We start from the raw sequence: 14,666 nt of genomic DNA, 5'->3' as shown, positions 1-14,666 counted from the left end.
TAGGAATATTTGCGGTATTGCTATTGAAATCTCATGACAATTTATCTAGCAGTGACTATAATGCTTCGCAATGCACGATGCACTACGTATACCTCCGTGTTCGTTTTGCTCGCTTGCTAATGCGCCTGCATTCACTATGCATGTTCATTTCACAAAGCGAATCAACCGTTTCGGAACCGCCAGCTTCGGCCAGCAAAACGCCAACGATAAATTCTGTCTAATGTGCCCGTAATTAAATCAATTCGCGATATATCTAAGTTTATTCGCTGTAAAGAAACGACCGCGTGCTACCTGCTAAGTATCGTTATACAACAAGTACGTTCGTGCTTCTTTGAACGCACGTTAACCTTGTGTGAGCGAAGAAACGGACGATTTTAATGTAAGGAAAAAAAATTAAACGCCAGTAGGTTTTGTGCTCTTGGAATTACAGACGTCGCAATGTCTCGTTAATATTTATACGAATAGAACTGAATTCGCGACGCAACAACGCACAAGTTACACGGTATATATAATATAGTAAATGCGTGTTTATAAATTTAAACTTACTCGCTGATGAAAATTTTGTCGGAGAGGTCTAATTAACCGCGGGTAATATTATTAAATCTTTCCAAGAGATAAGCTTGACTTTCGAGGGTGGAAGGTATATAGCAACAGCGGTGCAGTTCCCGAGATTAATGTAACGGGAAACGTGCGGTAGGTGGGAAAAAAAAAGCTCGCCTGTTGCTGAAGCGAACGAATATACGAATGCAGCTCAGCGTGTACGAGGCATTACCACACATCGAACGTAATAGTACGGTGTGTACACAATGGTAGCGAAGTCATTCTGCGCTCCGAACATTTGCGTGACAAATGTACGCGACAATGTTGTGTGTTCAAGTCGACAATACTGATCGCTACGATGAATCAACTCGCCCCCGCGACCGGTGTTAGGTGAAATGTATTCGCGTATAATAACATTTTCTCGCGCGTGTATTTACAAGTGCACCGGCGCGCGCGGCGCGGCGTGCGTTTTGTGCGTTTTATATACGCTGATATACGAATGCATATTCAAAGTCGTTTGTCGGGACGCTCTGAATATGCATTTTTCGCCGATACATTTTGTCCGATACTTGTCCAATTTCCCAGACAATCGGGCGGTGCTTTGTTAATATAATTGCTCAAAAGACAAATTGCGCGTATCCTCAGCCGCAAATACATTTTAATTTGTCGGACTCTCCTTTTCTTTCGAATATTTGATTCGATGTAAATCATTCTAATCCTACTCATCGATAAAAGAACTACTCCCCTACATTTCTTTTATGAAAATTCAATCTGTCGGTCTCGACTATTTTTAGTATAATTTTGTCTCTCTCTTTCAAATCGAATTATCCCAATCTTTCTAAACGGTAAGAACTGTTCGTCGACATTTCTTTCACGCACTCTCGACTTGGACACGAAACGCAAAACGGAGGGCACATCGAGCTTACCTTTCTCGAACGCCTCCGGCAACGAATCGTCCTTCCGACGGGCGTCCACTTGCAACTTCCTCTCGCGCACCAGCGCAGCGCGGTGTATAGTTATATATACCGGTGCAGTCCGTCCGTGATAAACAAAAACACAAACTCGCGGCTACTCCGATCTCGTTCCCTCCTCCGAGAGGCGGCGTGTGTCTCTTTCTCTCGCGGTATCAATCGCCCGCCGATTCTCCTTCTTCTCGCATTCGCTCGCGAGAAAACACGCGACGCGCGAGCGAGCGAGACGACGTAAGGCGGCCGCGAGGTGTGACGGAGGAAGAGGAGGCCGACGGAGCGGGAGATGGAAAAAACGCGCGCGAGGAACGGAGACGAGAAATGATACCGGAGAAAGAGGAAAGAAAGAGAGAGAGAGGGGGGGGAGGGGAGGCACGGGAATGAGCAGAAAAAAGGCGAGTGATACTACGCAAGGAGCGAGCGTGATAAGGAGCGAGCCGGGCACCACAAATCACAATTTCCTGCACCGCCACCGCGAACGGGACAGGCGGGGAGGTCGCGTGTCCGAAGTCGGCGCGACAATCAATCCGCTTCGGCGTCGATCCTCGAGCGACGATGGCCCCGCGATGACGCGCGTTTGCCCCGCTCGACGTCAGTCACATCATCACATTTCTGCCGCTCGCGGTCTCGCGGTGGTGGTCGCGTGGCGCGGTGCGCGAAAAACGGAGCGCGCTCCGAAAATGACTCTCGAAGGACGTGGTGCGCGCGCGCGCGCGCTCGCTCGCTCGCGAGCGCGCGTCGCAACGGTTGCGGTCTCCGAGGGAGGGCCGCGCCGAGGGAAAGAGATCGTCCTCTCCTCCACCTCTTCCTCCTCGTCCGCCGGTATGTTCCTGCTCAGGATCCGATCGAGCAGACACTGACCCCACGAGACGACGTCGGTGCGAAGGAGAGAGAAGGAGAGTGCGAGAGAGATGGGGAGAGGGAGAAGAAGTACGACGAGAGAAGGAACGAGTGGAGCGCGAGGGAGAAACGGGATGGAAGTCGAGTGAGAGGAAACGATAAATAATACGGGAGGAAAGGATGGTGAGAAGGATGACGGGGAGGGAGCGAGAAATCGGTGGTTGGATCGCGAGAACACGAGATCCGTTTCGAATCTTCACTTTCGTCGCGACATTTTTCCCCTCGCGGCTCTCGGACACGCGCGGCTTTTAAAAACTGTGAGTCACGGTCGCGGAAAGTGAGGAAGAATAAGAACCGGAGCGCTTCTCCCGCTTATCGGTGCCGCGCACTTAGTTTTTCAAATTTCATGTATATGTCCGGGGCACGCGTGAAAAGAACGCGCAATCTTATCGTTCGAGATGCATTATCGGGGAAGAGAGAGAGAGAGAGAGAGACGCTGATCGCGTCGTCGGCGGCGACGATGCGCGATGGCGGCGCGCTCGCGAAAGGTAAAACGTGACAACTCGTATCGCGCGCGCCTGCTTAACATATACTGAATACGTCTCGGTCTCGACCGGACTGCCGGAGCGCCTCCGCTGTACTGATGCTCGGTCGCCATCGGCCGGCCTCGGCGACCTTCGGCCGCGCAGCCGATCGCGGCCGAACCGACGCGTCGCCCGGCCGACAGGGCCCGCGCTCTCACTCGATGCACTCGATCGCTAGCTTTGCACCGTGCAGGTCGACTTACCACGTTCCTTACTCGCTCCGATTTGCCTCGCTACCTGTTAAGACATCATATCGCTATGCTTTTTAACGTTCATTCAAAAGAGTTATTTAAAAAACAGTAATTTATATATGAGTAAATTATGTATCTAGGACCCCCTGCAACGTGTTTCTCCTTATAAATCTTTACGGATTATAATACAGATAGTGCATGTATATAATTTACGTAGTGTTGAATGTTTTATAGATGAATAAGCAATGTAATACGTATGCTTTTCTTTCGTTAAGTTTAATTAATTAAATTTTAGGAAATTAACATAATCCTTTTCGCATTTTAGAATTTGATGCATGTTTAGTTAATGCATATTAGCATATCATATGATTAATAAACAAAATCTATCAATACATATACTTAAGAAATTAATTCTCTCGAACTGACCTTACACCAGAATAAGATTTTTGTTACGTGAAAATTATTTAAAATAATTCATAAGTCATAATTATTTAGTAGCGACATAAACTTATGTCAATTAACAAAAATATTCTCAAACCGAATAAATAATATTTACTTCGCCAGTAAATATTCTCATGTACCTTGCAATTGTGTATTTAAATTTTATTTTATCACTATATTCTTTTTCCGAATAATTTATTACGAACGGAATTAATTCTCGCTGTTTATTTTCTTAAAAGATCAAAGCACGTGGCTAGTGAGGAAAAATACCGTATGAAATACAATATATCATTGTAACAACATCGTTACACACGGTATGTCGTTACACGACTCGGATATACGTGATACATTAATCGTGCGTTATTAATCGTCGTTACCGGTCTTGGACGTAAAGCACGACAGTTTAAATCAGTTTCCACCTCATTTGAAAGTACATTAAAACAACAGAACCGTGTCCTGCAGCATCATTAGTTTGACAATCGTTCAGTACTTCGAGAAACTGTATAAACTCGCTTAAAACGCGGACTCGTTAAAGTTTGGAACGCTGAATTGTTTTACAAGTACAGAGAATTGTAAATCAATTCAGCACATAATACGATTATAAGGTCTTATTCGCGGGGATGATATCGATTCCTCGTTCTGAATTAATTTAACACTAAACATGATTTTATTATGCAAGATTTTATAATTTAAATACGGGTTTATAATTTTATTATTCAAAAGAGAATCTCTCTAGTCGACAGTGTGCTAACCGCGCACATCTTGCATCTTTAAAATACAATTAAATTTTTTATCCTCGCGAACTTCTGGTCTTTTCAGCGATTTTATTGACGTTAGCGGACGTCAATGATATTTCCCTATCACTATATAAAGGCAACTCCGCATCAAGGCATTGTCAAGCATACGCGTTCGCGTGTATACATTATGCAAATTGATTCCATCGATTGGCCGTCAAACTCACTGCGCGAAATATATAGACTTGTTGCACGTTTCAGTAGCTCTATCCCGATCTCTAGAGCATGCTCGTTACGCGCGTAACTTGTACTTACTACGCAATTTCAAGAAAATAACGTCATATTAGAAAAAAAAACTAATGTGACAACGAGTCTTCCAGCAGTGTCTAATTATCCCATTGCGACACTTTGTAAGCGTTGTTTCTGTAGAATATGATTTGCATCCTGATTTGAATTGCGAAAATAAAAGATTACCTACCCGAACGTAAAAATTAAGAGCATAATTGTATCAAAGTTATAATTTTTGTAGAAATTATATGAAAATTTTACATAAGTTTTATATTAACATTACGGCGGATTACGAGATAGAAAACAATTTTATTTCCCATTAGGGTTCCATACTTGGAATTGTAGAAAATAATAGTTGCTGTAAGAAAAACGAGGCCAAAAATAAAATAATAAAACAATTCATTTCTATGGAAAATTGCTAAAATTTCTAAATCGTTCGAATCTTCTATTATTTATATCATAGTGTATATAAATTTCTTATTCCCCTATAATGTACTCATCGCGAATGCGGACGGTGCTATTTCGGTACGATCGATTCATCGATCCCATCGTTTTGATGATAGCGTTTCTCCGATCGTTTCGATTCCGTTATCGATTACTAGTCGCACGCAATTCACCGCGCTGGTAAAACCAGCAACATTTTCTCCGAGTTTACAGACGATTAAGGACCGTCATAATTATTTTAAGAGGCTTCTTCGTGGGAGCGGTGCAGTTGCCGATTACTGTGTCGCCAACGACGGCGCCGCTCTTCTCGCTGACACTAATGCGAGTGTCATTATGCGCGATATGTAAGCACTTTTCACGATATTATCTAATGCACTTTTATTTGACTTAAAAATTTGCACGAGAACAAGTAATTCGTAAACACTTTAAGAAAAAAAATTATTTTATAGAAGCTACGAGCTGTAAAATATAATGTCATATTTTATTTTCGTATTTTTTTCATTTTGCTCGCATCCGATAGGTAGATATTTGCGCAAAATAAATCAGAATAAGATGAAAATCGGCAGCAAAAATAAATTATTCGATCTAGTTGAGGATCGATTTTTTTAAACCGAAAATTTAAACAAAGATAACAATTATCGTGATATTTTAATTTTCGCCAAATACTTCCGCTTTTACATCTTTCACTAAATGTGTTTTAAATATAATAAGTAAAAAAGATAGAATGTCAATTCAATATTTGGTTTTCAAATTATAATTGAATAATTATTTTTAAGCATCCGTTCATTTATTACTTTTTAATTTAATATTAAAATAAGATTAATGTTGTTTGTAACTCTTTTATCGAGTGAGATTCAAATGTCGAAGAGATGGCGCGTGCTAACGCTACAAGAAAAAGAACAAAGCCGATGCCGCAGATTTCTTTGTTGTCTTCAGTATCTCTCTTTCTTTAAACCAGAACTTAAAAAACATATTTTTTATGTTGTAATAAAAAATCCCTTAAAAATATGCCGTGCGAGTGCGAGAACACATTTCTCGCGAAAACAGTCAGGAGAGAAAAAGACCAACGAAGAAAAGGAACAAGAAGACTATCGTGTTTTTAATGCAAAAAGCATAGCGAAGAGTACCTATTACGATTCGCGGTAAATGATAGGTGGAACGACATCATCGATCCTTATCGCGAGCTCAGCTTTGCTAAAAAGAGCACCAAGTCGAACGAGTTACCTTGCTGCCGGGTAGCCAAGAATCCTACGGGATGATAATGAGAACCCACTATTTCATGCCAAGCCAACCATAATTAGCTCGTTGGTAATACACGGTTGTCGTCGGTGCGATTAGTGCCGTCTTTTTTCGCGAGTTATCTCGTTTTATCGCAAATTACCGGAATTGGGTAACTGAATAAGAGTTCTCTGATTGCGCGAGCAGCTTTTTAGCAGTCCTACTAAACGTGCTCAAAATAGATGGAATTTTCTAAGTATTATATATAATAATCTAATAAATTTATTTCGTCGTAATAACAATTATTAATAGACATTTTTCGCGCAAATTTCGATACGTTAAGATAATGACTTCGTAGCAGGAGATTATATACACTCGATCTATGACAAATCTTTTTGAATTTTATTAATTTACAGAACACTGCCTTTCTTTCATATACTATAATAATAATGATGTAAATCGACAATTACAGCTTAATTAGTAATCGTAGTAATTAGATACCGCAGAATTTTAAGAGTAGAATTTAATTGTAACGAATATTGATAGAACGCGCTAAAATAACATTTAATGAAATCCTGTGCAAGTGCCTATAGCAATATATAAATAAGTCAATATAATATATTTTCATTGGAGCAAAGTCCATGTTGAGATTTTGCTCCGTGTTAAATATTCTTTATATTACTGGAAGGAATTGCAAAGGAAAATGAAAACAGGATGTATCAAATTTATTTTAATACTGCAATGATCTTTTTGTTTGTATATCATCCAATATCGTTCTGAGTTCTTCGTCTTCTAGGCGTCCTTCGAGACTCGGGATAAGAGCTTTCGCCTCCTCTGGAGTTTCGGGACACAAGTTTGCTAACGAGGCAATTTCAAATTTATGTAGCTTCTTTTGCATCAACAAACTGCAAAGTAACAATATTACATTTCGCATTATATTTAATTTATATATTTCATGATGTTATAACATATTACCAGCATTTTCTATGCAAACTTCTATTTTAAAACAATTTATGTACATTAAATAACTGAAAAATATATAGCTACCTTCTAACGGCTGCGATCGTCTCTTTATTTTTCAACTTTCCGAATCGGTTGGTGTATGTCAAGCTCTTCATGAAAACTTCGGAAAATTCCTGTTCTTCCTCAGCTGATTCATTTTGAGCTTTTCTGTGCTCAAGAAGCATGTATACTTCCGATATCAACAATGTCTCTGCATTTTCAAATTCTGTGAAGGAATTTAGCGCCTTCGTTATTTAATTAATGACGAAAATCTTAATAAAGATAATAGGATGAAGGAAAAGAGGACTTGAAATCTATTTCACAAACTTCCCTAAATGTAAAACTTTATTTATCAGAAATTGTTAAAACTTAAAATTATTATTTTTTTAATATTATTATAATATTATTATTATTAAATACCGAACATTTAATATAACTTAATTCGTACTATCACAGTACTATCATTCGCGTGTTATTGTTATTTCTGTATCAGTTACTTTAAAATAATCATTAAGATGGCTTATTTATGTATTCCTTTTCCACCAGGAAGTCATATATCTTTCGCGTTTTGTTCACGTCGATTTTTAGAAGGATACGGGCCTGGGCTAATCTAAGATAACCGTTCTTCTTGCTTTCCAATATCAAGAGCTGCTTAAAGTCTAAAAAATTAGTAGGCACGATTCTCACGACGGAGCAAAGCTCTCTCTCATCAGCGCTCAGTTTTTCGTATCCTGGTAAACCCTTTATGGCAAGAGGGGGCGCAGTTTTACGTTGCGACGCGCTTCCGAGAATCGGACTGCTGCAGCTAACAACGCTATCGGGCAACAGACTTCTCCAGCTGTACTCCGGATTGTTCAGATACAGCTTCTTTTCTCGCTCGTTCTCCTGTCTCAGTTTACTCAGCTTTTGAAACGTGGGTACGCTGTAGAAGTGCTTGAGCCCGTTTCGCCTGAAGTCCAGTAGCCTACTGATATGATTTTTCAGTTCACCGGCGCGGTTAAGACCCTCCATGAGAAAATCAAATTCCATCCCGTCCACAAGCTGCATGAATATTAACAGTCTCTCTGCGAACGGTCTCGTTATCATATTCTCATATCTCTGTATCGACGACATGACCTTGCGAAATGCGATTAGTCCGTGGTCACGTACAACTCTCCGTCTTCTCATGCGTTCTTTTAATCTGTTGTTATATGCTTGCGCTATCGCCGCTTGCAAGGCCTGCCCTAACTCGTAATCGTTGTCGCCCGGTTGAAATTCATCCAATTCGAGATCGGATACCAGCGATTCCGCGTAATTATCGAAATTTACTTCGAAATCTGACCTAGCCGCGTTATAACCCGCCAGTAGTCTGCCGTTGAACGTGTTCGGGGCGAATCTAGGAGGTTCTTCCAGATCTTGCAACTTGTACATGTAAGGAATCGGTTCGCAACCAAATAAACTCGCTCTGCTCTCCTCAATCCTCGGCAAGCCCGGCAGAGTCTGATTATCTATGTAATGCTGCAAATAATGCGTCTTGCATTCTTCAGCCGACTTTCCATGCATCCTACGTCCCACGTCTATCCAGTTTCCAAAGCCGCATTGTTGCACAACATTCAGCAACTCGAGTTCGTTCTTAGCTGTCCAATTGCTGCCGTCGATCAGGGGAAATTCGTTCTTTATAATCACGTAGTCGTGATCGTTCTTGTGTTCGTTGATCTCACAGCCCTTGGCGAAACAAGGAGGGCATATCTCAACATCGTCGCTGCATATGGCGCAACGAATGTATGGTTCCACGAGAGTAGACCTGCACACGCGGCATTTTGGATCTGAGGCAAAAATTTTATCCTTCAAGACTGACACCTCGACTTCTACGTCATGCTCAGACTTGTCTGTTGGACTCAATAAACAGTCTGAAAGAGGAAAATCGTTACCTTAGCCTTGGCCGCTCGGATGTGCAGGTATTTTAAAGTAACGTTAACGCAAAAAAACGAATAGTTAGCGAGTTTGTTTAAAACTGTGTGTGCTTAAGCCTCATAGTATAAACTATAAGTCAAGATTTAAAAGTAACATTAACATTAGCATGTTAACATGTTAGCACCGCTATTACAGCAGCAGATTACATTTGCATTTACTTTCTTTCTTTAAAAAATAAATATCAGATAAATATCAGTAGAGTCAGAAAATAAGATAGCTGGTTAAATTTGCGTCTTTTAATACAATTGTAATCTATCTAAAGCTCGTGCTATTTCGAAACCCACGCGATTAACGTCACATTGTCAACAAGTATTACAAAAGTGAGGTTAGCTACAGCGTTTCTGCAAATTTCCGTATAACGATCAGGAAATAAATGTACCTTTCGGAAACTGGAGATCCGCCGCATCCTCCTCTGTCATATCCGTAAGAATAGGATTAGCCATGACTGACTTTTATTGAAATACGTCTCGTATTTACTGTCGATTAAAAGGACGCTGTGGCACGCCAAACACTCCATTCATCTCGACTCGTCCTCCGTCTACGCACGATCAATCGCGTGCTACACGTGGAGCAGGAGTGCTTAGTGGCGCGATCAAGTGACGGAATAGTGAACGTTTGTAGAAGATTTTTGATCAGCCGGTATAAAGATCTCTCATTATTTTTATATTTTTAGAAAATATATTTTCCTCATATTCTATTTTTTTATATCATTTAGATTCATCAAGTAAAAATTCCGCGTGTTTAATTTGTTAAATTTATTCATCTGAGTGTCTCGTTTTGTTATAGTTTACATTTAAAAAAATCACGTTGTGACCGTGAACACACATTGAGAGACACACGTGATTTTTATTAAAAAATAATACGTGCAAAAACGTCCGCAATTTTTATAACAAGCTAAATGTTTGCAGTATACAGTCAGCAATTCGACACTGAATTTAATTAAATTGAGTCACTTAATTATTTAACTGATGGCATACTAGCTCTGATAACTCTGTAAAATGCAGACATTGAACTAGGTACGTCCTGAACAATAAACCAAGCTTCGCTTGAAAATGCGGGATAATTAAGGTCAAATGCAAAGCGATAACATCGGAATACCTAATCGAGAGAATCCGCGTTGAAATCATTAGTATGCACATTTGTCACCTTTCAATGAGAAACAATGAACGTGAGACCATGAAAAAAAAAACCATCAGTACGGTTGTCAGCGAAGAGAAATCATTATCAGGATGCATGTTATTACATCGCGATATTTTCTAACTTTCGCTTAGAAACGAATACGTAAAATATCATTAAACGAACATTGTCGCGAGAAAAGTGAAAAGAAAATATTAAACAATAAGAATCGCGAAGAAATTTACTTATAATATTGTCGTATTAGATGAATAAATAATACGCACGCGCGAACAAATTATGAATGAAAGTCTTCCTACATAATTATCTTTTCTCTATATGACTCATTAGCAAAAGTGAAATTTTATAATGAAGAAAAAATCCTAATTAGCGGTATAAAAATTTTGTACATGTTGCAGGACGATTTTGTCAAACTTTGCTACTATTAAAATAATTTTTGCATAGTGAAATGGATTTATAATTCGCACCTATAACGAAATGGTTTTATAATAAAAAAATATGATACTACTTTTCTGTCTGCTTTATAGAATTTTATTTTTATTTATTATATTCTCTTAAATATTCGCGGCAGTAAGATCTTCGGAACAGCTACTTTGCAAGTGCATACGTAACAATAGTATCATTATGCGCACATATTAGCCGACATTTTGTGAAAGTATCGGATAAAACATGTTTTAAACACGCTAACAGCTTTCTATACCGAAAATGTGTCGCCAATAATAAAAACGGTAATTAACCTTTTGCGACTTTGTGAAAAATGGATCTTCTCCAATCATTTCTACATCGCTGAAACGTAATTTGCAAATGCTTCTTACATTTTTAGCATAATTCCCTAAAAATTCAGAGAGTTCTCTTGTAAGATTATTATTCAACCGAACACGATAACTCACTTTTTTGAAGGCGTGCGAAAATTACAATTGAGAAACTGAATATAGAATAGTTTTTACGAATTCATTAAAAAAATAAATTATTCCGCCTACAACAGCTCTAACAACCGTTCAATTCGTCCGGGATATTCTGTACGTTAGAACACGAGGAATACTGTTTAGTGTTTATCTTTTGCTTCCTATATATGCCTCACATGCGCCCTACGAATGTCCCCCGAACCGCGCCGTCCTTCACGCGACGCGTGTCCTGAAAACAATAGAAACTCGAGCTATACACAAGGGAAGTTTGTTCCGTGCAGTTCTCTCGCGCGAGCGTGCATTTAATACGCGAAAAGCTCGTCGCTCGGTCGCGGTTGCGGGAAGTGTCGACGAGTGTTACATGCGAGAAGTCGATTTCCGTGTTTTCGACGGGATACGCAGCCTCCTGCTTAAAAATGGAAATAACGCACGACGTGGAGCCGGATTTCTCGAGCGCGAAGACGCTGCATTTCCGCGAGCCGATAGACAAGATTGACGAGGATCCCTCGACACGCCTTAACATCTTCGATACTGTTTACAGAGCAACGACCGGAATGACAATTAAAGGGTAAGATTTCATGTAAGATATCGTCTAGCTTGTCAGAGAAATTAGAGAAATACTGGAAAATTACTCGGCGAAACTCAAGGAGTTTTATGAACCTTTTGTAAAAACAATCATTAACCTTCATTGGTCGCAGTATATTTACTAGATAAAACATAACAAGTTTCAAATAAAGTTTATTTTTTAAGTTATTATATTTAAAGTTAAGGTTATATATAGTTTTTAACGTGCCGTCAACCTCTTTATTGTATAGGTTATATATGACACTTCTCTCAAAAAATACTTTAATCTTTTCGATTAAATTAAGGTTATATTTAAGAAAATTGTAAGGTTATATTTGAGAAATAGATAAAATTTTACCCATATGTATTTCCTCTAATTTGTAAAGAGTTTGAAAATAAGAAAGCGGAGCAAAATATTTTCTGCTCAAACAATTTTGTCCTTTGGTTACATAAAAACATGCTATATAGCAGCAACTGATATTGACTAATTATTTATAGCAAATTTTAATTGTTACATACGAAAAATAGAAGATATATAATTCTTAATATATATTTCTTTTTACGTTTTAAAGGGTAAAATTGACTGATTTTAATAAATCAAGAAAAGAATTAATTATTACATTTTTGCGCTAATTATATTTTATTTTCTTAGGGCCGGTTGTTCCAACCTGTTGGTAAGCTAACTAATAGTTAAATCATATATCTATCTTTGTCTAATGTAAAGGATAAACAAAGACATATATCTATATATGATTTAACTATTAGTTAGTTTACCAACAGGTTGGAACCGGTTGGAACAATCGGGCCTTAATCTATCAAAATCACACAATTTTATTCTTTTTAGAACGTAAAAATTTGACAAAAAGTAACCAATTAATTATACATTTTTTCGATTATAATAAAATAAATTTTTTTCTCCAAATGTCAGATTTAATATACGATAATAACCAATTAATTGAAATTAATTTGAAATGCAGATAACAAAATTTTCGACTTATGTTTATTTTGTAATATTTCATGTGACGACGAAATATTTCAAGTATCACAAAATACAAGCTATAATTGCCATTCTCGGTACGGGATAGCTTACCGTTGTTTATATGTATACATGCGGTTACCTCGAAGTCACTGCGCAATGAGACTCACGATTAGGTACCTACATCATATTAACAATTCGATTGTGTCACGTAGAAAAGTGCAATGGAGAATCATTCGATGACAATGAAGCAATTTTCACGGTAATATATCATATGATAATAAATCATCTTTCACTATAATTAACTTTATAAGAAACGTCTCAATGTTTTCAGCTGAGTTTATTAAATTTCTAGAGATTCGACGAAACGAATAAATGCAAATGAAGGCCGTATTCTCCATTGTGTTTAATAATTACGAGTGTGTTTTATGAAACGTTTTATGAAAGGAGTTGGTAAAATTTACATGCTATATGATTGATACTTAAAGCGTCGGCGAATAATGTTACGTCATCGTAAATTACATTCATAAACGTAAAACCGGCTGTTCATCAACGAGAAAAAAATTTCAACGAAGTTTCAACAAAATCTTGTCTTCCGAGTGTCGAATATCGACATTAATCATTCGATTTGACGACTCGTTTATATAAATCTATTCTTAATGGTACAATTGAAAGGCGATGTCCATGTGAAAAAAACAAATCAAATATGCAGAATAATGAAGAAACTCCATATGTCTTCGACACATTGTTTTCCCTTTTTTCAGTTATATCACTAATAACAAACCGTTCTATGAAAAACTGAAACGTTTTCACTGGAAAACTACCAACGACTCTGATTAACCGGATTCCGAGATATCGATTGTTAGTGACAGCATCGAGAGAGTTAATATAGATAACTAAGTTATATAGAATTTTATATCTATGTGAGTAATCATGATATTTTGTTAAAATGTCGAAGCTAACTATACCAACCTAATAGACACCTATTGTCAGCGTGCTTCAATCTTACAACTCCGTAAAATACACAACAGCTACAACGACGTCAGTTATATTATCAATAGTAGACTGTCAAACGCATTCTAAAATTAATCACGTACGTGATGTCTGGAGCCTAGAGATTTCGTTGCGAAAGAATGCGATGGGCCCGACAGACCTGACATAGCGAGTTTGAAGAATATCACGACGCCTCCGTCTTCGCTTGAACATTAAGAAATAACATCTCTCTCTCTCTCTCTCTTTTGATGGAGTTATTCAACCTTTTACGGTTCGGTTACGACTACAATTTATCTCATTAACATCGCCGCGAGCGTTTTCACATAACGGTGCACTAGCGCCGGTCTCGATCCCGATGCAAGGCACTTCATCGCGCAACCAATTTACAGCCGAAGCTGCATATCGTTAGTTAGTATTGCACTTATCTTTCGGCGTCCTACTGTTAATTCCAAATTTATTGACGTGTTAATATTTTACTCTCGATATATACAAGCTTCTCGAGAAGAGCGAAAAAGAATAATTCAAATAAATGCAAAATATAGAATAATCTTTTTATGATGCTTATGAAAAAATTTTAAATAACCGTCGGATGTGCGTGCATGCAGGATGCATAATATCTATACACTGGGTCAGGAAATTTACATTTGTATGTATAATTTATAATATCGATCGCGTATTGCGCGGATAGAACATGATCATATCTTTATTATACTTAATTTATATGCCAAAAAAATCTTACACGTGCCGATTTGTAATTCAAGCGGAATGTAATTCTATTATAATAGTATAGAATTCTAAGAAGTTCTTCCTGAAGAACCACTCAATCATGGACCTTCGAACTATCTTCATCTAATTTCAGGCATAGGCAGGTACCACTTAAGATCGATGAAT

The 14,666-nt window shown here is 38.4% G+C and overlaps 2 protein-coding genes across 3 annotated transcripts in view; both read right to left on the bottom strand.

Annotated features, from left to right (window-relative positions):
* Pde9 (phosphodiesterase 9) overlaps positions 1–3,209 on the bottom strand; it is a 144,874-nt gene extending 141,665 nt beyond the window's left edge. The window contains exon 1 of the mRNA XM_071780184.1: positions 1,467–3,209. The gene's annotated coding sequence lies outside the window, so the exon portion shown is untranslated. The remainder of the gene's footprint in view (positions 1–1,466) is intronic.
* A 3,749-nt stretch (positions 3,210–6,958) lies between these two features.
* Ada2a (Transcriptional adapter 2A) lies at positions 6,959–9,761 on the bottom strand. 2 transcript variants are annotated; one of them, XM_071781015.1, is made up of 3 exons: positions 9,583–9,746; positions 7,296–7,476; positions 6,959–7,153 (listed from the first exon to the last, which is right to left on the bottom strand). In XM_071781015.1, exons 1-3 carry the CDS (start codon positions 9,644–9,646, stop codon positions 6,979–6,981), a joined length of 420 nt encoding a protein of 139 aa, XP_071637116.1. In that variant the 5' UTR covers positions 9,647–9,746; the 3' UTR covers positions 6,959–6,978. The 2 variants fall into 2 exon arrangements, with proteins under 2 accessions (XP_071637116.1, XP_071637115.1); XM_071781014.1 differs by lacking the exons at positions 6,959–7,153; positions 7,296–7,476 and adding an exon at positions 7,564–9,139 and having other exon boundaries at positions 9,583–9,761.
* Between the last annotated feature and the right edge of the window lie 4,905 nt (positions 9,762–14,666).

This window comes from Temnothorax longispinosus, chromosome 6 (assembly GCF_030848805.1).
Source record: "Temnothorax longispinosus isolate EJ_2023e chromosome 6, Tlon_JGU_v1, whole genome shotgun sequence".
Lineage (NCBI taxonomy): Eukaryota > Metazoa > Arthropoda > Insecta > Hymenoptera > Formicidae > Temnothorax > Temnothorax longispinosus.
Note: the sequence above shows the minus strand (reverse complement) of the source record. Positions and strands in the feature narration are given on the sequence as shown.